Source organism: Vanessa cardui, chromosome 16, assembly GCF_905220365.1.
Source record: "Vanessa cardui chromosome 16, ilVanCard2.1, whole genome shotgun sequence".
Classification (NCBI taxonomy): Eukaryota; Metazoa; Arthropoda; class Insecta; order Lepidoptera; family Nymphalidae; genus Vanessa; species Vanessa cardui.
In genome coordinates, this window is record NC_061138.1 from 7,844,493 (window position 1) to 7,871,171 (window position 26,679).

Here is a 26,679-nt window from a genome sequence, read left to right on the forward strand (position 1 = left end):
CTTCCCTCAAGGTTTTGTAGCTTATTCCAGCAGGTTCTTTCAAATCAGGTTGGATACACATCATACACATGGGACAAAAGTTTATAGGACCCATACAGGTATCCTTACGATATTACCATCAGCCTTGGTGCGGAGATTAATTAAGCACATGGAAATTTAACTGTGCTTGCTGGGATTTCTTACCATCTTCGTTAAAAATAAGATTAATTGCCTTTATTTAAAAATACATATAGTAGAAATATAATAAATAATCTATAGACACTTGTATCAATTAAGGCTTTGATAAAATATTTTATTTAATGTGCATTTTTCTTAATTATTAATATGCAATGTTGATGAGTCAGTTCTACCTGTAACGATTGTTAAATGTTGACGCATATTGGACTCATATTTTGTAGGAAGACCAGTACATGTATTGGATAATAATAGAAAATTAAAAAGAAATATAAAAATATTGATTATAATTTATAATAGATGGCATCTAACTAAAACATATTTACCTCGATCGAGTGCTCTTACGTCGGTTTAGAACATTACATTACGATAATATTGTGTTACAGATATTGTGTTTGATCTGTTAAAATTTTAATGGAATAGATTCTTTTGAAACTACGTTACGAAGTAGTGTTTATGTGTGGTGTTATTAAAACAAGCGGAAACATAAAACAAAAATTAAATTATTATTAAGAAAGCACAAATTGTTGAAATGAGATGTTTTAAATAAAATGTTCAAGGGTTTAGGAAAAAAAAAAATTTAGTAATTGAGATGCGGTATTAAAATCATTTATTAAATTTAATAAAATTTTCGTCCATTTAACTCATTGCCCACATTCATTTATTTCTATGAATAGTATCCTAGGTTTTTAAATAGAATATTAATTAATATAATGCAATAATAAATAACTTAAACACACTGCTCACGGTACCAACAAGTGTCAGTTGACGTCATTCGGCGCTCTGTTTCAAAAGAATCTATCCTAAAATATGAAGCTATTATATAATAGAATTGATATAATAAGAGTATTGATATATAACATTGTAAGGCTTCTAAGTGAAAATTCATCGACAAAAACGGATAGAACGTACTGTAATGGCACTCTCAATAACAACAACTCTTTTCTAAAATAAATGAATAGTCACAAACTTGTCAATTAATAAATATACGAGAAAGCGATGTCACAATTTAACTACGCTCAACTTTCCTCCGCTAACATTTCGTGACAAAGTATTCATTATATATTTTCTGTATTAAAAATTGACAAGTGCATATCGCAAATGCCAAACAATTTTCCGTTAACCTATATCCAATTTTCAGTAAGCAAATATTCTTGAATATATTCAAAAACTATAGGTACCGGCAACAATTAAAAAAAAATCAATAAACGCTATCACGTAACATTCGATATCGATATAAATAAAACTGAATAGTCTATGTGTCAAGTGCGTTAAGATGGCGGCGTCAGTCAACTCCAGCAGTCATAAGACATAAATGACTGTTGGAAATGAATTAATAATTGGAGGTTAATTTTGCTTAGTTCGTTATTATTTAATATAATTAGATTTTAAATTTAAATTTTAAAGGGCATATTGTGTAAATATGGGAGGTCGCACAACTTGCAAGTTAATTCATTTGTAATGTAAATATTTACCTCCATTAACTTGCTTTGGCACGAAACGCACTCATCGATATAAGTTGCCAACTGGTATCCTGCCCATATTTCAGTTTTGTGGGTTGTCAAGGGTCTTTATAGAATATATATAATGGTTGCATTAACCATCAGTCATTAGTCTAATGGACGCCTCATAAAATTAATTACTCAAAAAATTGTTTGAATAAAGATGCCTTTATTCAAAAATTTTATAATTATGACAAAAAAAAATATTCGAACGATAAATCAGTCGATAGTTGATTTATTTGACTATTACATCGATTCATACTCTGTAGCAGTTTAATCAAATGTCAAATTAAATAACTAAATTGTTTGTTGCTGTATTTAATGTTAGTTTAAAAACATAATTGAAAAAAACAATTAAGAAAAATATATAATCTGTAAGAAAAAGTATTTATAATGAATAGGCCATGCAGATTAAATCCAATATAATATTCGGAATTATTCGTTAGCATGAATACAAAAACGAAGCTAAATTTTGACTAACTACAATCTAAGCTTAATTTTTCAGGTTAAATCCGTTCGGAAACATGGTCACAACGAAGATTATGTTAAAATGAATAATAAATTCAGTAATATAAAGTTCAGTTTACTTAATACAATAACATACAGGTATATAGTAGTACAATACATTATATTTTCATTAATACCTAGCACATATACTATGTTCATTTTTGTTTATGAAATTTATCTTACTGATTTGAAAATAAACTTAATTTTTTATATAGTTTTATTTTTAGAGTCAAATGAAATTAACTAATTATTCTTAAGAGAACTAAAAATTATTAATTGTGAACAAGAATTATATGTAAAGTTATTTTCAAAAATTCTCTGATAACTTTTTTTATTTTGTTAATACTTCAGACAAATTCGAAACGTATCTCGTTGACTATGACACGTTTGCGTTTTGTTGACACATTCATTGAATTCAAAACCGAATTAATGTACGTACTTCGTGTGTACAAGCCTTAAAGGTATTTTTAAAAGATGTACTTTACACTTATCTCAATTTACAAGTTTCGTTTAAATAATTTCAAAGTCGATAAATAAATCTACATATTATAGAAACATATGTACGCAGTATTATCAATTATCTGAGATTACAAAGCTTATTTTATACCGCATACAAATTTCCACAGCAAATATTTTTAATCTGTACACTTTTGCAAAAACGAATATTCTTTACAATATCAAGTACTATCGTTTTCTACATCACCCTATGTAGATTTTGTTTAACATAGTTTTAATGTCGGAATGCATACTAACTACTGTTATGTTACCAAATAATTTACTTCGGTAACAGTCAAAGCGATAAAATTATATTTATAACTCCAAGCAAATATCTATAGCGATTAAAGTATACAAACCTACATAATTGTCATAAAATCAATTTGAAACAAAATAACACAGTCCACTTTATCAATATAAATGGTTACACTTTTATCTAACAAATCCTATAAAATATATGTATACATAATGCAATATGGAATCGAGATATTTCCTAGTCATACTATCACATGAAACCAAAGCCGTACCGTTGACGATCTACATCGGGCCTTCGATTTTACTCACTTTCATAGCGAAATAGTATATGGCCCGGCTGCAAAGGATGAATGCGACCAGGAAGGCGCCGACGTACGCCACGTACACGCCGCCGCCGTGCGTCTTGGCCGCCGACAGCGTGCCGAGCGTCACCCCCAGCGCGATCGCGAAGAAGATCAACGACAGCACCGCGAAGATGATGCCTCGCATCCGCGCCATGCCCTGCCCCACCGACGACACCTTCCGGCAGTGAGGGCACCGGACTGGTGCATTTTTCAAAAGTTGATACTGAAAAAAAAAAAAATAACAAATAAAATATGAGACAACATCACATACATTACTCCGATCCCAATGTAAGTAGCTGAAGCACTTGTGTTATGGAAAATCAGAAGTAACGACGGTACCACAAACGCCCAGACCCAAGACAACATAGAAAACTAATGGTAATCTACATCGATTCGGCCGGGAATTGAACCCGGGACCTCGGAGTGGCGTACCCATGAAAACCGGTGAACACACCACTCGACCATGGAGGTCGTTAAAATCATTGTAACACATAATCAAGAGCGGTTTTATTAAAGTATTTATAGAAATGGAAATTATATAATAGTTCAAACGATGAAAGTATGTTCATGAATAAAGCTGTTATACGATTGCGACAGAAATTATTAAATTGCGAAATATAAATACAACCGCGCTCCTAGTCTCACCTACAATATAAATAACTCTTAGGAGTATCATTACCCGATATCATAAGCTACATACGTTGATACGTCGATATAATTCAAAGTGTAGTAAGATGTATATATTTAAAAGAAGTTGCGTAACGTAAACACACACGATTGTATAAAAGGATATTCTTTAGGTGTGTAATTTAAGTGAGAAAATTATTTAAATGGCATATTAAATGGTTTAAGTATTTCTTTACTGTATTATTTCGAGCTAAATTTGTAGCCATCTATACTAATAGTATAAATGCGAAAGTGACTGTCTGCCTGTTACTATGCCAAACCATAAGCGAATTTGGTAGCAAACAAGCTTGAACCGCATATAACCTAATAGGCTACTTTTTATGACGAAAACATAGCGACTAGTTTTTGAAATAAGAACGAAAAGTCAGGTGACAACTAGTATTTAATAATATTCTTTACGTTTAATCTGACAACAGCTCAGGTGCGAGGATAATGTATTTGCCCCACTTTTGTGTACAATGGCTAACAGCCTTAACCTATTTCGATAAATAACCAGTAGCTGGAATTCAAAAAGAAATGTGTTTAGATTATAATATTATTATTAGGACTGCGGGTATCAAAATATCAAGTTAAGCTAGCAGGTTTTTGACAAAACCAGTTTAGAAATATATAATGCTATATATGTATCCAAGCCAGGTCAATTTGTATCTCCGAAGTTTATAAATCTATAAGTACCTACATTATAATAAAACTGTGAAAATACCGTTATAATAAATTAATTAAGCTTAGGCAAGTTGACTTATAGGACACAAGTAAGTATAATTTTTTGCATTCTTATTATTAGTCATGCTTTATTGCCTAATAGCCAGAACCGGTTCGCAATGAATAAATTATGTTAGTGTAGAATATTTAGTCATTTGGTCTGCAGTTTTCACTTTAAAAGATGTGAAATACATGTATATGAATCTATGAATATTATAAATGTCAAACTAGCTCTGACTGTCTGGTCTTTCTATCAGTGTGTCGATCTTTCACGACCAAACCGCTGAACCGAATTTGATGAAATTGGGTATGAAGCTAATTTAAACTCCAAGAAAGGACATAGACTACTTTTTGCCTGACAAATGAAAACGCCAGCGGAGCAGCGGACGACGACTAGTTTTTTTATATTTTTGCGTGAACTTTACATAACTCAACACGAAATTTACCATTAAAAAATATCGGTGATTGTATTCTATATAGCATTACTTACATACATATATCTGAAACCTCTGATTGAACACAATGCAAATGGATCGCGCGGGACACTATAGTGAAGCAACAGAAGCGAAATGCAAATTCCCGTTAGTGCGAAACGATGTTATTAATATGTTTTTAAAATTTAAATATTTAGTTTTCGCCTCTCAAATTGAATATAAAAAACTAATAAATACAATTTAGAACGATATAAACCTTATATATCGTTCTAAATGGTATAAAACAAGTCGCTTCCCGCTGTCTATCTGTCCCTGGGTATGCTTTGACCTTTAAAATTATACTACGGATTTTGATGCGGTTTTTTTAACAGGTAGAAAGATTCAAGAAAAATATAGTAAAGAAACACTGATAAAATTTTAGAGGTTTCAAATGTGATGTCGTAAATACATAACACATATTTTTGTGGTAAAATTGCAAAGCCGGCTGACCCTACGAGATAGATCAAAGTAATGTAGTACAGTATTGTACAACTTAAAACGGTCTACAACAAAGTCAATGATACCAGTATGTATATGTATATCTCTTAGGGATAACCCACAATAACCACTTATTATACTATACTTTTCACGAGACGTAATGGCTTATTTTCGAAGTGAATTCAAGCAGTAATACATTAATCCTTAATCCATTTGAGTACCTTAAGTACATTGTGCATTTAATAAAGATCAATATGCTCCTTAACAACATTTATTTGAAATAAGTATTTAAAAAAAAATGACATGCCTAATGACAAAAACCTGTGAACTTTGTATATAATGAGATTCTGTAGTATATTTAGTATCAGTTTTGCTCTGCTCTTATTTAGTAGCAGTATTTTGTCTGGTTGAAAATGTATAATCTGTAAGAAAAATGTATTTAAGATGAATAGCCAAGACGGATTAAATCCAATATAATATATAACCGTAACTGACCGACTGATATAGAAAGAACAGCTTAAAATGAACCTAGATATAGACAAGTTATTTTTTAAGAGTACTTTGATATGGAAGGAAAGTAAGACGTCAAACATTAGCAATACTAACCTTTGCCCAATATATTCGGAGCTTCGTTCGAGCTATCACACAAAGAAGAATAATTATCATATAACTTATTCTTTTAGTCAGATAACGACCAATTGAAACAATTTCACATTTTGGTCTCCGATTTAGGAATTTTTCAAATAATTTTAATCGTATTATACGTATTAAATGAATGATTCTTGCGTTATGGTTGTCGATATATCGAACATCATTAATTAACCTAAATTGTCTTTTTTTTTAATGTAAAGATTGCCGCTGACGAAGTCATTACGAGTTGGTAGGCAGGCGAATACACGGTTTATGCACTTCAACATGTTTCGACAGTATGGGAGTTTGATATGACTTGATGACGAAGCATCGTCAACACGATGCAAGTCAATAAGCGTACAAGATCAAAGCGATAGCACTATCAGGGTTTTTACATTCGTTATATGTTTCGCCGTGTTAAAAATATAAACAAAATCGTGACTAATATACATTCTCATAAGTGCTAGTAATCATTACATTACATTATTTTGAAACCGTCTGAACTAGAATGTAAAAATATTTACGTACCACCCTACGAACCAATCTATGTGTGTTTAATTTGTCGATAAGTTTTAAAAAATAATATACAAATTAGAACACGAGCGACATTAATTTATATAAAATATACATCTGATAAAAATGACCAATTAGAGAAGCAATATATAAAACATACAATGAAATATAAGTTCTTCGTCGTAATACGCTGTCAGATATAGTAATCACTCACTGCGAAGAATCGATAAAGTAGCATAATAAGTGATATAATCATAAGATCGATTGAAGACTTGCTTCAACTTTCCAACTCGACAAATTACCTCCACCAAAAATGACGAAGGTCTACTACAATTTTACGTTCGGTAAACGGATATGAGAATTTGTATTTCAAATGGAAAAATGTTTATTTTTTATTAAATAAATTCTTGTTGAAATATTTCGCGAACTACTGTGCTCAAGCTATGACAATTGTGCTACTTATGGGCATCATTGAATCTTACGTTGCATTTGAAATATATGCACTGCCCAATTACGTACTTAGGATTACAAAAAAAAAATAATAAAATCAATCAATAACATTAGAAGCAACTAATCGAATAAGCGATTAGTTAGGAAAATTTGATATGAAAATGATGACATCCTATCACCTGCTGCGCGGATAAATACGCTTGATCTCTATATGTGATAATACGTGTGTTATGTGTGATGCAATGTCGTTTTAATATAAGCAAAACCATGGACAAGTTTCAAGGTTTCAATTAGAATCATAACAAAAGTCTCTGGTATAGCCATAAAATAGTTATTAATTATTATAATATTCAAATCAAATAAATCGAATGTGAACAAAATCTACTTCCAAACTCAAGATTGTTACTAAGACCAATGACCATGATAATATACGATGACCTCTTGACTGATTTCAGACAGGGTATATATTAGGCATCCAGCGGCAAAGAGTGAACGAAAAGAAGTACAGTATCTACTAGCGCGCTATCATAAGCGGATAAGACGGAAAGTCCGACACAACCAGGCTCTATCTGGTAAAGGAGTTGTTACCGAGAATTACGTAAAGGAAAAACTTTTTGTGTTGGCAATTGCATAAACCAACGAGGCAACAACATGTACACTATTTATATGAGACGTATTAAACAATTCGATATGAAGAAAATGGCACGTCTACTTCTGACAATTTAATATTTATTTATACACTAGCAAGCCTTCCCGGCTTCGTACGGGTGCAATACTCGTACTTAATATACTACAAACTTATTCTTGTTTCTTTAATATATTGTCAATATATTGTATACAAAAACCTTCCTCACGAGTAACTCTATCTTTAAAAAAAACCGCATCAAAATCCTTAGCGTAATTTTAAAGATCGAAGCATATATAGGGACAGACAGCGTTAAGCGACTTTGTTTTATACTATGTCATGATAATGATGATTAACGCTTATAGGAGATTACTTTTCATAATGAAAAAAAAAAACGAAGAGCGTCAAATCAACTTGATAAGCTAATAAATGAATCATATAAAAAAATGCTATCAGAAAAGATACGATAAAGGTGAAAATACGATTAGAAAATTTGAACCGTAAAAGATCCGTAGAGAGAACTCCGTAGAAAGAACCGTAAAGATAATTTTTATTTGTAAACAATAAATATCTCAAACTAAAATATTTATATTCAACCTTTTAATAACATTATGAAAGTGAAAACTATATTTTCTAGTTAGCTTAAATAACAATGCAAGCTATTAATTCCAGTGGTCAGCAAACCATGCAATATTAATACTGAGTATTGATTATATACACAACAGTCAAGAGTTATATAATATCATGAAGTATTAATAATCTATTGAAAATCTATATTGTTTTAATCAAATGCAATTGCAGTTAGATACAGAGCTATATAATGCAAGTCATATTATTATACTGACTCACTCACCGGTATTGCTGTTCAGCAAAATAATTAACAAACAAATAGTTTCAAACCTTATACAAAATCTGTTCTCTATCTTCCTAATTGCTTATTTAAGATTATGGCTCGAAGATGGGTTTGTCAACAAAATTAAAAACATATTGCAGATTGGAACAAAAATACTTTCTGAATATTTTTTACTTCAGAACTTTGTTGAATAATTAATTACTGTATTGTTACATTATATACAGATACATATCTCTTCTATACACTTATAGCTGAGACACATACATCTTTTGGTCTGACTGTGGCAATGTTATTGAAAACTGGATAAGTATGGTTAAATATAATTTAAAAATCAACAGCTTTTTCATTTCTTTATATAAATTTTAAAAATATGTAATAACTATTAGCAACTATTAAAGATAAAAATGAAACTTACTAGGAAAGTGTCTTGACAATGTGCGCAAATAACCCTGCACATCCCAGGTAAAGTGGGCACAGGGGGAGTCACAGGTGACGGAGCAAGGTTGATGATCCTCTTGCAATCAGCTCGTGGGCATGCAATACGCTGCGACGATGACTTGCAGATCAGCAAGCAGTTGCAAGGACAGCGGACATACTTTTTTCCTGGTGGTGCATTTCTTATAGGCTACAAAACATTCAAAAAGTATTGTTAAAGAATTATTATATTATATTTTTCAAATCTACATATAGTCATGACATACTTAGGCATCACTTATGTTTCATTGGCTATAAATATAATAGTCAGATTACAATTATTTTTGCAAGTAGCATGTACAATTTTTTATTAATCTATATTTGATTGCCTGTTATTTGTTTTTGGAAAATTTTATTTATAAAATATCTTAATTATACTACTTATTGTTTTGGTATTGTAGTATTTTTAGTAGGTTTTTTAATGTATGAAATTATATAAAAAAACTGGCAAACATCAACAAGATTATGAAGATATAGGAGCACACATTAATAGTAAAAAGAATACACAATAATTGTTTTTTTTTAATTATTATTTTTTTTATTTAAAATAAGCAGTAGCAGTTTTAATTTCATTGTTGATTAATCAAACTTAAAAGTTTGAGTTTTTTAGTTTTATAGAGTTTTGTTTTGAATTCCAAATTCAATTAAGGTATAGCCTAAATTTTAAATTTGCCCTTTTAATATTTATCATGAGGTGTCTAAAAAAAATGTAGTAATGATGGATCTACAAGCCTAAAATTGTTTGTTTATATTTAGTGTATGTATTTCACTAGCAAAATTACTCTACAAAATGTAAAAAGACTCACCGTTGCTTCATTGCAATCAGAACATTTTACAACATGTTGTTCTCTTTTCCCAGAAATATCTATCATAGCTTGACATACTCGACATGTTACCATCGGTAGGCCTTCTTGTTGATACGGCGGAGGGAGCTCGTCAGGCCCAATCGGTGAGATTGTGCTGACATTCTCCTCTTCTGTGGAAAAGCCTGCGTATATTAACTATAATAATACGTAACTACTGATACTATAACTTTTCAAGTAACACCTAAACTTGCATAATCCTAACAAGTTACAAGATAACTTGCTCATGATCAAATAATCTTTATTACTTTGTTTAGCAACAAATAAAATAAATAAAAATTTGGTTGAATCATCAGCTGTCAAAACAACAAAATCGCAATTACTTACCATCATTTAGAAGTGGTTGGCTTTCGCTTTGTCCGTCGCCCATTTTAACACTCTAAAGATTTACAGCACAAGATGTAAATAACTTTATATAAATCAAGAATTCTTTCGATAAAAATTAACATACCAGTTTTACTACGATCGTAAAAAAAACTAATTCACATTTCACAGATAGTAAAAATTAAATAGTATAATAGAAATTAAAAAAGCACAGATAAAAATGTATCCATTTCGTAGCATTAGTTAGTTATTTTAACATATGAAAGTTTCAAGAATTAAATTGAATTCTTTTATTATAAAATACTATTGTTATTTGTTACAAATACGGGTTAAAAAAGCCGTGAATAAGTTACTAATAACCGATACGAAAGTTTTGCAAAAATGATAACAGTAATATTATTTTGTGTAATACCAAAAAAAGTAAAATTACTTTTTATTGTAATATTCTGCATTAAATATATTTTAATAGTTTTGCAATATTAACTGTTATTTTTAATCATTGGTAGTATTAGTATATAATATATTTATGAATGGATGAAATAACCGTGTAAAACTAAAATTACGCCAACTTTTTTTTGACACAATTTTTTATCTTCACTAAAAACTCCCGCAGTAACATAGTATTGCAATAAAATCAAATTACTAAAACAATTAATTCAAAATTTTTCGATATTTATCAAACCTTTGGTATTAGATTTTCAGAACTTTATTGCAATGAAAACGCCACTGATGACTGAATAAAAATGTTACGTTCTATACTTGTAGTTCTATCAAAAATTGTAAGGTCAAATGGGCAGAGTTAAAAAATCAAATACTGTATGTATATATGTGAGTCTTGACTGTTATTTTTCAGTGTTATTCTAATGTCATTATGTCTGACTGACTGTCATCTGTCACTATCATGTGCGCAGTGCGACACCGCATGTTGATTATTATTTAATTTGAGCTATATTAATATAGCATATAGAGGAGGCATTAAAATAGAATTTGCATTTGTATGTATCCAAAAGAAAAAAAATACAATGGCTTGTAAACTGCACCGTGTTCGTTTTTATAATCCGAAACCAGAGCAAATAAACTGCGTATCTTTTAACACAAAAAGCAAACTCTTAGCACTAGCAAGGTAATATTAATTTCTAAATAGACAATTATTTCAGGAACATTGTATTTATTATTCCATTAATTTTACAGACAGGATGCATCTATTGAAATATGGGATTTAAACTTTGCGCCTTTCCTCCTTAAATTCAAACCAGGTGAAGCGAATACTTCTGTAGAAGCTCTGGGATGGGTTAATCACAGATTACTCTCGACAGGCCTTGGAGGAGCTTTATTAGAATGGGACATGGAAACTCTTTCAGTTAAATTTACTATGATCCTAACTGGTTATGCTGCTTGGTGTCTAGATGTTAATTCTAGTAATACTCTAGTAGCTGTAGGAACTGAACAGGGCTATATCAATTTATATTCAGTGGAAAATGATGAGATTGTTTACAAAAAGATTTTTGACAAACAGGAGGGAAGGATTTTGTGTTGCAAATTTAATAACACAGGCAGTGTGTTAGTTACAGGTAAGTCATCAAACATACACAAATTCAAATTACATTTTTTGTTTACATCACAGAATATTCTTTATTAATATAAATAAATTTTCCAGGTTCTATTGACACAATCAGAGTGTGGAATGTTGAAACTGGTCATGCAACATGTCGAATGTCTGTTGGTAGAAGAGGAAAGGAAACTATTGTGTGGTGCCTCGCTGTCCTGTCTGATAATACTGTCATTTCAGGAGACAGTCACGGAAGACTTACCTTTTGGGATGGCAATCTAGGGGATCAGGTAATTTACCTACGATTATTATCATACAATAGTCATAAATTTTAAAAATAATAATTATAGTACAGCAATGTGTGTTTATTTAATTTCAGATTGAGTCATACAAATGCCACAAGTCAAATATATTATCAATAGCAGTTTCTGATGATGAAAACAGTTTGTACTGCAGTGGAGTCGATCCAGTTATTATGAATTTTGTCAAAGTTAACTGTAGTTCTGGAAAGCAATCAAGTGCACAGTGGGTGAAAAATGTCCAAAGAAATATCCATGAACATGACGTCAGGTAATACAAATACTGATAAATAACCTGAGATAGTCCAAGTAACATGTAGATCATTACTATGGCACAAAATGCGTTATATGTGCAATGATGACATGCATTTATAGAAAAATGCTTTAAAAAACAGTATTAGAAAATCAGGACAAAAAAATATGGCTATCAATAAATATATTGAATTCGTCATGGTAAAATAAGTCCTAAAACCTTGGTTTGTTTATTTATTCGGAAAACATTGCTGAGGAGTGATGTGGATCAATTAGTCTTTTATTTAAGTGTATATAAAAAAATAATGTGACTTCCAGGGCTCTTGTGATATATGGTGATAAGTTAATATCTGTTGGGGCAGATGGTTATTTGACCCTTTCTAGTTACCCACCAAAATGGGTGATGAGGATTCCTCCTATGATTCCAGCTCCAAGATCAGCTGTGTGTCCTCAAAAGAAATTACTTTTATTAAGGTAAAGTATTACAGATTATTTTAAAAAATAAAATAGACTCTTCAAACTTGTATGTACAACCTTGCTCGATTTATTTACTTGATAATTATTATTGTAATTCTATTTCCATTAGTTGTCTAAATAATGGTCTCATATTAACTTTAGTAGGTTTTTTTGGCTATATATTCTTTGCATAATATGTATCATTTCAGGTATAGCAACTATCTCGAAGTTTGGAAACTTGGTTCCTATGCAGTAAATGAAAGTGGTAATGTAACAGTGACAAATGTCAATTTGAATCAGAGCCTAAAACAAAAAGAAAGTAATAATGAGCTAGAAAAAGATTCTGAAATAGATGCATTAAGTATAACTGACACGGAAAAACAACGTCAAACTAAGAGTTTGAAATTAACAGAAGCACCAATTAAACTTGTGTCAATTCAAACTAAAGGAAAGAAGCAAATCAAATGCTGCGACCTTTCCCCAAGTGGAGAATTGATTGTCTACTCAACTGACAGTAACATGACATTGTTAAAATTAGAATGTGTAAGTTCTTTTTTCAAATCAATCTAAAAATGTAGTGTAGGCTAGACTTGGGAGCCAGTGAATATTTAGCTATAAGATTTGGTAATTTTTCATACAGATTTAATTGGAATAAATATGATCCAATTTAGTCAAGTAAATTACGGTCTTTAATACAGTACTAATTATGTCTTGTAAGAAAATGATATATATTGTAATATTTGTTGGTTAAATTATACATAACAGATATACAATACTCATTGATTGTATAATTTTATAACTAAGCTGTCAAACCACATTTTTAACAAATCTCTATTATTAATTACTGCATAAAACTTTGATAGCATATAACCTAATAAAATTGCATATTATTAATATATTATTTTTTCTATGACTTACAACACAAAAAAGATCTTTCGAAAAGACTATCATATTACTATAATCCATCATGTTACATCATTCGCTCATTGTATTCATAATAATTTATCGTGATCATGACTTTCTGTTTGGCCTAAAGGTTGACTGGTAGAGAATGCCTTCAGGCATTAAGTCTGCCTTTTGTCTCAACTTATGTTGTTGGTCAATAAAGTATTTAAACAAATAAAATAAATAATTATTGTAAGTACAATAACTAGTACAAAAATTGACCTGCCAACATAATTAATATTAATGAATTTCAGGATGATGACCAAACCAATATATCATTAGCAAAAGTGTTAGTAAGTGGTCTTGAGTGTTGCGACCGCGTTGCCTTCACTGAGGATTCGCGCACGATGGTCGCTTACAAGGATGGAGAGTTGAAAGTACTACAAGTGGACCCGGAAGCGGGCGCTACCATAGTGCAGAATATAGCTTGTGATAAATGTAAGTAGCATTTGTCTAATATAAATAAAATAATTGATACGAAATTATCTCAATATTATGGATATGAATGATTATTATGAAATAAGTGTATTTTATTGGAGTCGAGATGGCCCAGTGGTTAGAACCCGCAATCATTTGCGGGTTCAAACCTAGGCAGGCACCGCTGATTCATGTGCTTAATTTATCTTTACAATTCATCTCGTGCTCAGCGGGGAAGGAAAACATCGTGAGGAAACCTGCATGTGACAAATTTCATAGAAATTCTGCCACATGTGTATTCCAACAACCGGCATTGGAACAGAGTGGTGGAGTATGTTCCAAAACCTTCTCCTCAAACGGAGAGGAGGCCTTTAGCCCAGCAGTGGGAATTTACAGGCTGTTGTTGTTGTAAGTGTATTTTGATTGTATCTACAATGTAGGGTATTGGGCTTTTATAGAATAATTATTTTTTCAGATCTTAGATCGAAATGTATTCTTCATCTCCAAATATCAAAAGAAACTCCATCAAAAACGATTTACCTAGTCGCGGCCGACACGCAGAGCGATATAGCCGTTTGGATAAAGAAGGACAATAAATTTAGATTTTACGTTTCATTGCCTAAGTACAGATGCGTGCCCTCCGCTTTGACATTCGATAACGAGGAAGAGAAGCTGATTGTAGCGTATGTCGACCAAGAGGTAGGTACCATCGATCTTTTACTTAGTCTCCAAAAGCATTTGGCTCGAGTCTGACTCTGAAGGCCATTAAAAATACCTCCTGACCTTACCTAACTAATGGTATATCACTACAAAATGCAGCGGTACCAGGGCCGTATTTAGGGGAAGGCAACCGGGGCAACTGCCCTGGGGCCTCCACATTAGTGGGGGTCACAGTTTTCAGCTAGTTAACAAATACCGAGATATAGTCAAATTATAATAATGTTATTATTTAATATTTTAAAAGTTACCAATAAAAGTAAATAAATCATAGCTTACTGATTGAAATAAAAAAGTAATTAATTCATGATAATATAATTATTACGTTGTTCACGCTCCTGTTTGTCTAGGGCCCACACTGCTTTGTGGCCCGGGGGCCTCCAGACCTTTAAATCCGGCTCTGAGCGGTACGTGTGCCACCAATCGAGTTTAAAACCTGCCTTTTCGAATTCGGCCATTTCGTAATGTCAGATTACTCAAAATAATCAGATAAATATTTCTTAACTATCACATGCCCTCAGCTTCAGACATGTGTCTGTTTTCATGTAATATAAAACAAGCTTTTATTATTTCTGCGTGAAATATAAAGATCTTTAAAACTGGGGTATAATAGGCTATTTGACTGGTTTTTAAAATCCATTTTATATTATTTAGTAGAGGGTAAGGAACCCAGTAAAAGTTGTTTTTATTTTTATTTTTAGTACATATTTGCCGAAAGATATCATATTAAAAATTCCATATTTAAATAGCGCGCAAAAACACTACTTGGAAAATTTGGCGTTGCAATGTGGGTCGGTGACGTTACTTTCTTGTATTTTAATCTGTGGTACATATAGTAGAAAAGCAAGGCTAACAAGAAAGTGACTTCATCATAAGCCCGGCCAATAAGGAGCGTTTTTTGTCACGTGACAAACGTTTGAAAAAATGCATTTTTATTGATGGGTTTTTGAATAAATTAAGTATTATTTCCAACTTTCGTTAGTAAATTTTAAACTCATAATATACACTGATTACAACAATTCACAATTTATTTTTCGCTTAGTCATATAAGTCTATTCGTTTTTTGTATAATGGCATTTTTTGTATTGAGGACGAAGTTGCTCCTTGCTATTTATTTGAATCCAAATATTCAAAAAAATTCACTGCCTAAACAGGAGAACAAAAGTTAAGCTTACGTCACCAAGTTGCCGAATCCGCAAATTATCATATATAAATATAAATATATAAATATATGAGACAACATCACATACATTACTCTGATCCCAATGTAAGTAGCTGAAGCACTTGTGTTATGGAAATCAGAAGTAACGACGGTACCACATATGAAATGAAATTGCACGTGTCATGATCATGCGCCAACTTGCAGCTGATCGAGTACGACCTCGTGAAAGCGCGGGCGGCGCGGTGCGCGCTGGCGGGCGGCGCGGCGTGGCGCGCGCGCTCGGCCGCCGCCGCCGCGCTGTGCGTGCCGCCCGCGCGCCCCGCGCACCCCGCGCTGCTGGCGCGCGACGACTGCTCGCTGTGGCTGCTGCGCCCCGACGCGCCGCAGGTCAGCACCCTCATCTTACTATCGCCCAGCTCGCGTATGTCGGGACTACCGATGTATGTGTTTTCATAATATAAAAACCTACTAAAGAAAAGTTAAAAAAGGCTTATCACAAATCGTCAATCGTTTTCTTAATTTTGCGGTACTACGTCAAAACTCGGTACCCGATCTTTAAATTTACAAGCGTCCATGCGTCCAACATCCCAAGCCAACCAGTGTCAGTAGAAATGAGCCGAGTTGTCGGTCTTGTGGCTGGATAAGCCCGCAAATCCGTTTGCGATCCCATCTGATTGTGAGAGTGGAAGAACAGAGAGTGTAACATATTGTATTGCACACAAACTTGTGCAATACAATATGTTCGCCTAGTTGGCTGGTTACCGTGTTCGAAATCAATGAAAATGACATTGTAGGGTTGCCAATACCTATTCACCTAATTCCCCAAAAATGAAAGCGAAATTCCCCAAATTCATGGAAAAAATGACCCAAGTCCCCACACAGAAATAAAGGAAAAATCATGTTATTTTATGTCTTTTTTGTGTTTTCCTTTTTTTATTGCGTCTCTACTAGTCATTAAGGAAACTATCGTATCTATGTCTAGTCCTCCTATACACAAACTAAGGGTGTCCTATATTGAAAAAGTATTTGCTAACTAATAATCGACTACAATATCCATTTTCGTACTAACAAAACAACGGCTAAACAATCAATTACTCATCGTTTGGTATAATATAAATACATAAGAAAATTCCCTTCGTTTTCCCCGCATAATGACAATCCCCACACCAATCCCCCGATCGACTTGCGATTCCCCGCAATTTTGGGGAAATCCCCATACGTTGGCAACGCCGATCACCAATCAACAACTTATCACCTAAAAAAATATTCTTGCATATCATTTATTGATTTAACTAATTTAAAGATGTTTCTATTAACTTATTTTTTTTTAATTTCAGTCTGATGCCGAGGGACCGACACCAAAGAAAAAGAATAAAAAAAAGAATGCGACAAATCCTAACTCCCAAATTAAAATCATTCCCATGAAGGTACTATACAAATATTTATCCGGTTTTTTCTTTCTGAATCGTGACGTGATTTTTTGTATAGTCTGTAAGCTTTCTTAATTAATGGCTCTTTTAATTAATCAGAATTTTTTTTTAATTCAGTCAGGTAAATTTCGAGGCAATCGCATTTAAACAAACTTTTTCAGCGTTATCTATAAAAAAAAAATTAAAATATATTGATTTTGCCCTTAAATGCATTTACAGAATACAGAACAAACAACATGTCTATTATAAAGATTGCATTTTTAAAGCAAGCGTTTTCTTCATTGTTACAGTACTTGGCTGACTTCCACTGGCTCGGAGACGATGAAGCTGTGACGTTAGAGATTTTACCCGAAAATATTATATCGCAGCTACCACCAGTGATAGCTACCAAGAGACATAATGTATAGGCGTAAATATATTTAAAATATAGGCACTTATTTTATTTCCTAAATGTGTTTGATTTTTTGGTTTATTTATATATGTATTATAAAACAATTCTATTAAGTATTATATTTGAACTTAAAATAAAGGTATTTAAACTAAAGTATTGATAAGTTATCTAATTAACAAAACATTTAATTTAAATTGTTCCAAAACGTCGTTAATGTCGCCCGATCATGATAATAACGAATCAAAATCGAATATTGTTACATCTTGTTGCTGCGGGTAACCCCAAATTTTATCTGTGACGTCACACCTCGCAGGCGGCAACTTGTACGATATTGGATCTCCATCTACACTCCTGAAATCATTGTTATTGTCTTACAGTATAAAAAAAATACAAAATATTATATTGAAATATAAAATGTAATTTTAATTGTAAATAATTAATGTGTGGTTTAATAATAAAATAGTCACTGTTAATTTTTTATTTAATAACTTGATGAGAGCACTGACACGACTTGCTTACTGTGTGCGTTGCACGAATGTTTAATTGTTTAATTCCTTCTAGATCCACGGTAGAATACTCATATTCCGAACCAATAACGGCACTTTACTTTTATGATAAGAATTTTAAAAGTGATAGAAATTTCATAAATAAAATATATTTAATTTCATTTTGTTTAATTGTCAATTCATAAGTCTAGAATTGATTTTAAAATATTTTTGGTACATTTATGCACTGATTTATTAGGTGACAGAAGGATTGCACCACTATTACATAAAATTAGCAAGCAACAAGCTTAAATTATGAAGTAAATATTGTAAAAATAAACCTAATGCTTACTTGGTTTAATATTATTTAATAATGCAATGTAACAAAAAGTAAATACAGATCTGTGTTTATTACTTCGTTAACTTATTTCTAATAATTTTTATAATTATAATATAATAATTTATAAATATATAATAATATAAAAATATAAATACCAACCCTAAAAACATGACGGTCTGTTTGTAAGGATCGTACAATTGTCCGGGTGGTAGCGGAGGACGGATGGGATAGTCGCGGGATGTTTTCACTACTGGACCAAACTTCTCCAACGAGCAGCGCGCGCGTCGACCAATAACACCTAGTAAAAGTCAAGTGACATAATACCCCACTGAATTCATGTACAGTCAGGGTAAGAAAAGGTTCGTCACCTTAAGATCTATTTTCGTGTGCTCAGTAATTAGTGATAATCTGCTTTACCGATCGAGAATGACATATTGCGTCGCAATGTCATTATAAACACTATTTAAACAGTAGTGTCTTAAGTTTCAAAGTTTCAAAAGGTACTATGAGTTACGGCTTCATAAAAGAATTAATTTGAAAACGGACGAAGGTTTTCTTACTCTGACTGTACATAGATTCAGTCACTACTACACATTTTACTTACACCCGAAATTGAATTATCGATCTTAGCGTGATTTTTACAAAACCATTAGCTCGTTTTATTTCTATATCATATCAAATCATACCAACAACACAAAACTAACGTTAACTTTAAATAAATCATAATTGTCAAACTAGATCCAATTGTACGTCCTTTTGCAGGATCATCTGTCATCAGTTTGTCATCAATGAGTCTAACGTCAAACATGCGCTATCAATTCATTCCCAATGATGAAATAGCCTCCGTAAATACTATTACTGGCATTATTAGGAATTTATGAACCTTTTGTTCATCATGATTACTATTATACCTACTTACTATATATATGATTTGAATAGATAATTATTAATTTAAGAATACTTAGCTCACCAGAGCTAGTAGCAGGCAGCGGTTTTGGAGACGGGTCTATTTTGACGGCGAGCCCTTCCTCAGGTTTGCAGCTGACTGAACGAACTGCTGCGCGGTAATCATCGAGGGACATTCCTATAAATTCAAATAAGTAAAAAAAAAAAACAATAGATATCATTCATATGTTATCTACATTAATTAATAAATAAATAAATATGAGACAACATCACATACATTGCTCTGATCCCAATGTAAGTAGCTAAAGCACTTGTGTTATGGAAAATCAGAGGCAACGACGGTACCACAAACACCCAGATCCAAGACAACATAGAAAACTAATGATAATATACATTGACTCGGCCGGGAATCGAACCCAGGACCTCGGAGTGGCGTACCCATGAAAACCGGTGTATACACCACTTGACCACGGAGGTCGTAAAATTATTTTAACAGACCTATTTTAAGTGCTTCTTCTTCTTGCATTTGTCGAACGTGTTTATGGAAACCCCATCGTTGCTGCCAAAGGCGCGCAGCGTGTTTCTCTTTTTTACTCACTGATGTACTATAAAACGAAGGCACATTTTCTGAATCTAATTATTTGACATAAAGATAAAATAACGATCGTATACATTTTAATAAATGACAAAAATCTTACAGAATTCCCTGTGCTTTCACTGGGTCAGTAGAAGGTTCTCGACGAATGCCAACACCTGTAGGAGCTTGTTTAGTATTTTCCATTTGAATTTGATGTTTATAAAGAGATAATTGATTAGAAGAAAATTTTATATTTTATTTGTCTTAAGACTTTCGTATCTTGCTTTTCCTAACTACGAGTACAATAGAAATCGATCAAACGATTTCGTCACCCTACACCCTACCTGACCCTACCTGATGGATATAGAAACGATCCAACGCATATTTTCGGTCCGAGCTATAATTTTTGACAGATTTTTTTCTTTAAAGAATTATATTAAAGTAAAACAAAAACCTCTCGGTTCTCCATTTGAACAGCTTTATGCTAAAACCTATCAATGACTTGAACTGTTCGCTATGTAGGTACACACCGCTTTTTTTTTATGGCATAGGTGGCAAACTAGCAGGAGGCTCATCTGATGGAAAGTGACTACGACCGCCCATGGACATCTGCAACACCAGGGGGCTTGCAGATGCGTTGCCGGCCTTTCAAAAAGGAGTACGCTCTTTTCTTGAAGGTTCCCATGTCGTATCGGTTCGGAAAAACCGCCGGCGAAAGCTGGTTCCACAAAGTGGTTGTGCGGAAAGTCTTTTCATCGAATCATAGCAATATAATTAAATTACCTTTGAAGGAAAGTAAAATGTCATTGGTACCTAACGATTAACGGGTTATGGCAATAAAAAAAATGCCACGTCAGTATTTAATCGTAATTAGATCACGGGCGCGAATAAAATTTGTATGTAAATTTTTTCGTGACGCCTAATGCAAATTGAATTTCGCTCATAATTGTTAATTATAATTTACAAAAGACCTCGACTTTGGGTACAATCGTATGACGCAGTGTTCTAAATAATTATGATATATGACATCTAATGTTGTTGAAATAAGTCAGCGAGATCAATCACATACCTACAATTCTCGATCGAGAAAATTGTCGCCAAAATTGTATCATTTTAATTTACACCCGTGAACTAATTACCTATACAAAAAGTAGGAATACGAAAAAAACTCAGTCAAGAAAATAGTAATTGAATTATGATATTATTTTTTATTTATATTGAATAGAAACGTACCTATATTATAATTATCACCCTTTTCAGAACTCTTAAAGAAAAAAATATTAAGTACAATAACTTAAACGTAATATTTTTTTCATATAAAATATAAAATTAGGAAATGATATTACAAAATCATAGAAACTTAGGTGTAAAAGGTCTTATGTTAATAATTCTCCTGCAATTATTTTAGCGCAAAACGTTCATCTGCTATCATTACCACGGCTCTACACGGTTCATAATTGCGCACGTCTAGACGTAGACATAAAATAATATGTGTTTAAACTACTATAATTTTATCATACCTTATAATCCAACTTTTTGTTTCTTACTACTTAATTATGTTCATTTAACAATATATTTTTATAGTCTTGAAGCCCGCTACCTAGGACTCGTTAATTTAAGCTGAAGATGGCGGATTCTAAGCCGGGTAACCACTACTGATTTTCCATATTTTTTTATCTATCTAGGGGATCGTAGTTAATAGAAATCCACATTAAAGCAGCATTGCGAAACCTCCAAGCCTTCTTTTCAGAATAAATGAAGGTCTTTGTTCACACTATTATTTAAACTATATGTTTCAATTGAGTACACAAATTCTCTAACCTAAAAAATGAATAGAATAATAAAAAAATGGTTGTAAGAAATAAACTTAAAGAATTATTCGGTTTCGATCATAATAAAACTTATTGTAATAAATTAAATAAAAGTAATACAGTATAATCGAAAAAAAATATATATATAGCAGAAACAATCACCAATTAAATATTTATTTATTTAAGTATAAGTGTGAAATTTTATTATGTTAAGCTTGAAAATAATTCGTGCCTTCGTTCTAGATCACGTTGGTAATTATACTGATTGCGATTCAGTATACATTGACAGGGTGTGTAATGTAAACGGTCTAGTCTAGACGCGGGGGCGTGCGGAAAAGGTTACAATGCTCTGTGGGTACGCACCGAGAATTTCACGACCTTTTCGCTTCAACGCAGACTTTTACAGAATTGGGTCACGTTTCACGTACATACGTAGCAATATATTTGTATGTGTAACTTTATGTAACATTAGATTTACATTTTACGGCGGGCTTTAATATACTTAAGACTAAGAGTTTTACCGATATTTAAAATTAGAATATTTGAAGAATAAAGTAGCATCAAATTTAATACTTATTAAAAAAATATATTTTTTGTTAAGAATAATGTTAATTCTTCTAGGCGACTTCTGCTATTTCTTAAAAAGAGGTCTTCAAAAAGTGCACTTTCTGGATCAGATGAGATGGCGATCCAACGTACTTTCTGAGGTAATTAGTTGCCCAAACCGAACCTGATTCTTGAAATCTGTAGACGTATAAGCCTCACAACGAGGCAATAACGAATTCATAATTTGAAAATTATTCACTGGTATATTTCTAAAAATAATATACATATAACCTGCATCCTTCTATATATATTCATTTTCATTCATATTCACAGCTAGGTAAGGCTTTTGGAGGATTTCATTGTGAAATGTTATATATAAACACATAACATTATTCATTAGGCATAATCGCAAATTTTCAATACTGAAAAAGTGATGATTCTTTGTTATTTAATATTTCAATCAACATTTATGATAATCTGAATGAAATATGAAAAGACATGAATAATTCATTGGCAAATTAGAATTTATTTCGAATCGTGTACTTTAAGTAGAAGCTGTAACTTCATGCAAACAAAATTATGATGCATTTAGAACGCAGGACCGAGGCCTTCGTCTCACCTCCAGACGCTTTGCACGGCTCGTTTGTTGTCCTCCGGCATGTAAAGTCTAGTCTAGACAGACTAGGCACACAAAGAACATTGAGTTTTCTTTACGTCAGCTTCATAATCGAGAGATATGCAATCGACTTTATAACCTTAAAACTTTTTTTAGTAATACCTTAAGGTGACATTATAAAGAACTTAGTTTTTTTTACGTATTGTTGGTTTTATTTCAAGGATTTTATAGTCTAGATTTTTCGCTTTGCGCGAATACATTATTATTATAATCGATATAAAGACTTTGGAGACCAACTAAAACCGAAATATAAAACTTATATCGGAAGATGAAGCGCGTTTCACAGGTGTTAGTATCTATATATGACAAAAAAAACTATTTTGTACAAATATTATATCGTAAAAATATGTATCTCCTATTAATATAATTGACATGTACTGTTAAGATCTTTACATTCTTTGAATTTTGACTGAATTGAGTCGAGATGGCCCAGTGGTTAGAACGCGTACTTCTTAACCGATGATTGCGGGTTCAAACCCAAACAAGCACCGCTGATTCATGTGCTTAATTTGTCTTTATCGTGAGGAAACCTGCATGTGACAAATTTCATAGAAATTTTAATTTAGCGTGGTGGAATATGTTCCAAACCTTCTCCTCAAAGGGAGAGGAGGCCTTTAGCCCAGCAGTGGTAATTTACAGGCTGTTGCTGTACTGTTATGCTAAAAATCTTTACAGATTGACACATGACGTTGTAAATATAATTACGAAAAAAAGTATTGCTAAATTACAAAATTTATAGGTATTTGAGTATATCTAAATATATAACAATTAAACTCTTTGTCATATTATCAAATATATTGTAACTATCATATATATCACATAATATTCATAGCACTGTATAACTAATACATAGACACGTGATCATTTGGATAGGTTAAACAGAGACATAACTTCATTTCAAACAGACATAACGTAAAGTAAAAAGTGCAGCGCACTGCAAGTATTATTCGGTTCACCTCCAGACGGTGCCTTTTCTAGGCGCGCGAGCGAGCACTTTGTTCAGTCTAGACGAATTGCATTATGAAAATTTATATACCTAGACGATTTACACAAGTAGTAACCAATGTACAAAATATTATGACTTTTATTTCTTAAATACTATCATTCTATCTGCATTTATTTACGTAGAAGTGTTATAGATTCGCTTTTTGATCAGTGACGGTCATTTAAAATATGGAAAGTTTATGACTCGTTTAATAATTATGTTATGGTCATCATTCCGCAACATGATGTCCCATATCATAAGAATGGTTTTTATTTTAACATTAAAATAGTAAAATTGTCTACTGTAAAAAAAGTGTTTGTGTACTTTAAACTTTTTAAATATTTTAGAAAAATAAGTAGTGGTTTTGTAGACTTCGGTCAATTTGGGTCATATTCTTTAATAGGTCGCAGTGAGGACGAACAAGTAGGGAGCCCGACCCCACGCGTCGCTCAACGTCCTATTTTTTGCCGTGGAGCAGATTGTCGTAATCGCGAACTGACGATGCGGCAACCGTTAGTTACGGCCGCTCCACTTTAAACCTCATCCATTTTAATTTAACAAAAGTGCCGGCCGATAGCGCGGAGGAAGGACTCATTTCCGTCGTGGCGGCTCGCGTCTGACTCACGTCGCCCGGGACGGTGGAAAAGAACGCGCAACGCACGACCCGGCTTTCCCCATGAGCACGACGCTTTCATACGAAACGCGTTTCAACGAACTGAAACGCCATAAACAGTTATATTCACTAATTTATATTAAATGAATAAAACGAAATTTGGTTCCATTTACAGATGTCAAAATAATTTACTTCATTTATATACCAACATAGTTTCATGACACTAATTATTTAAAGCTGAAACACAACATATATAACATAAAATCATTACATTCATTGCAAATTGTTTTTATCGGAAATATTTGATCTATTTTACAAAACGGTTGAATAATATTGAAACAATCAAAGTAAGGCTGAATGGGAGCATCAAATAATTGTTATTGTGTACGCACTTACATAACTAATGGTAAACGCTCTACGATTGCGTCCCTTTAGAGTAAGGTTGTCAAATGCAGTTTAGTCTCGATATTTTAAAATTAGAATTGTGATGTGACTATGATCATGAATGTTTGAACCTTTGAATGAAGAAGTGTGTTACGTTATCATTACCGACAACCCTATTCCCGTTGAAGTTCCATCGTCTCCTTCTAAAACATGATAGTTTAACAGAAGGAGACAAAGACTGTTGCCATGATTATTCACAAGGAGAGGTCTCTTCTAACATCACGGACGCCTCTGTATGTATGCATGTATGAGTTCACTAGTCGTCGTCAATTTTCAAAAACAACCATGAGCGGTCATTATCTGTGTAAATCGGAAGGTGATTTTTTGTCGGCACAGACCCAACTCTTACTTAGCCACCTGGCATCATGTAAAATTTAATAGATGTGATCAAAGGCAATTAGCTTCCGACACGTACAATTTAAATATTATTTGATGATGTATTAATAACAAACCTAATAACAAACTAGTTTCCATGCGTAGCTCACCATGTGACGCATGTGACGGTCATTGGGATGTTTTTGCAAAGATAGACTTTTTACCGGAACAAAAATTTACTTATGAGCTATTCTATGATGAGTGTCTGGATCACTTTTCATTGAGATCATTTCAAATAGGGTTATTTAATATTTTTAAATACGTCAATACTGACTTAATCTTGTGACACAAAAAATTTAAAGTAAAAAACTATTTCAGTACACTATTGAAGTAAAACGAAATTGGTAAGACCTGGGCGATGGCAGCCCTAGTCATGACCCATACAATGTCGCCTGTGACGTATACACTATACATTTATACCTAATAGCTTCTTGTCTGAGCGCGTCGAACAGTCTGCCCGATTCGCTCGACACGCCTGCATGCATCTCTAACGTCACAAATCGTTTTTAATAATGACGCACTAACTTGGAGCAGTATTACCAAATACATATTGACTAATTATCAATTTGTCCTCAGACTGACATTTAAATCAGCTGATAAAAAGATGACATACATTTTATAAGTATCTATTATAAACATGAATTATGTAACAGACAATAGCCGACACTTCAGTCGAAATCAAGTGCAAATCAATAGACTATTGGGAGAAATTCCAAAGGCACTTTCAGTGGGTCATCCTCCTTACGTAATACTCGTATGCTCGAGTGTAAAGTAGGACTATTCAAATATTTAAAATAAAACTGTTCTGAATAATTGAATAAACTAACGAAATTTAGATAAAATATTAATAGGAATATGACCAAATAATTAATAAACGTAATAAATGTCTATAGGATTGTCTTGGTATGTATGACAATATTGTATCATTTCTCTATTCTATTACGTGGGTAGGATATATGCGGATGCTCTTCTAATTTCTTATTGTTAAATAATC

At 32.5% G+C, this 26,679-nt stretch overlaps 3 protein-coding genes across 5 annotated transcripts; 1 reads left to right on the top strand and 2 right to left on the bottom strand.

The window, feature by feature from the left end:
- Nucleotides 1-2,026: 2,026 nt before the first annotated feature.
- LOC124536201 (type 1 phosphatidylinositol 4,5-bisphosphate 4-phosphatase) lies at nt 2,027-10,490 on the bottom strand. 3 transcript variants are annotated; one of them, XM_047112684.1, is made up of 4 exons: nt 10,313-10,490; nt 9,929-10,098; nt 9,064-9,273; nt 2,027-3,500 (listed from the first exon to the last, which is right to left on the bottom strand). In XM_047112684.1, exons 1-4 carry the CDS (start codon nt 10,353-10,355, stop codon nt 3,216-3,218), a joined length of 708 nt encoding a protein of 235 aa, XP_046968640.1. In that variant the 5' UTR covers nt 10,356-10,490; the 3' UTR covers nt 2,027-3,215. The 3 variants fall into 3 exon arrangements, with proteins under 3 accessions (XP_046968640.1, XP_046968641.1, XP_046968639.1); XM_047112685.1 differs by having other exon boundaries at nt 9,929-10,095; nt 10,313-10,485; XM_047112683.1 differs by having other exon boundaries at nt 9,929-10,110; nt 10,313-10,485.
- Nucleotides 10,491-11,209: 719 nt separating this feature from the next.
- Nucleotides 11,210-17,982, top strand: LOC124536287 (U3 small nucleolar RNA-associated protein 4 homolog). The gene is made up of 11 exons (XM_047112804.1): nt 11,210-11,432; nt 11,501-11,880; nt 11,967-12,148; nt 12,238-12,428; nt 12,728-12,883; nt 13,075-13,408; nt 14,065-14,248; nt 14,703-14,926; nt 16,311-16,493; nt 17,444-17,533; nt 17,827-17,982. Exons 1-11 carry the CDS (start codon nt 11,332-11,334, stop codon nt 17,941-17,943), a joined length of 2,142 nt encoding a protein of 713 aa, XP_046968760.1. The 5' UTR covers nt 11,210-11,331; the 3' UTR covers nt 17,944-17,982.
- Nucleotides 17,983-18,151: 169 nt separating this feature from the next.
- LOC124536385 lies at nt 18,152-26,170 on the bottom strand. Its single transcript, XM_047112915.1, has 6 exons — nt 26,106-26,170; nt 25,660-25,667; nt 20,157-20,291; nt 19,723-19,836; nt 18,912-19,050; nt 18,152-18,278 (listed from the first exon to the last, which is right to left on the bottom strand). The coding sequence occupies exons 1-6, from the start codon at nt 26,168-26,170 to the stop codon at nt 18,152-18,154; spliced, it is 588 nt and encodes a 195-aa protein (XP_046968871.1).
- Nucleotides 26,171-26,679: the final 509 nt, after the last annotated feature.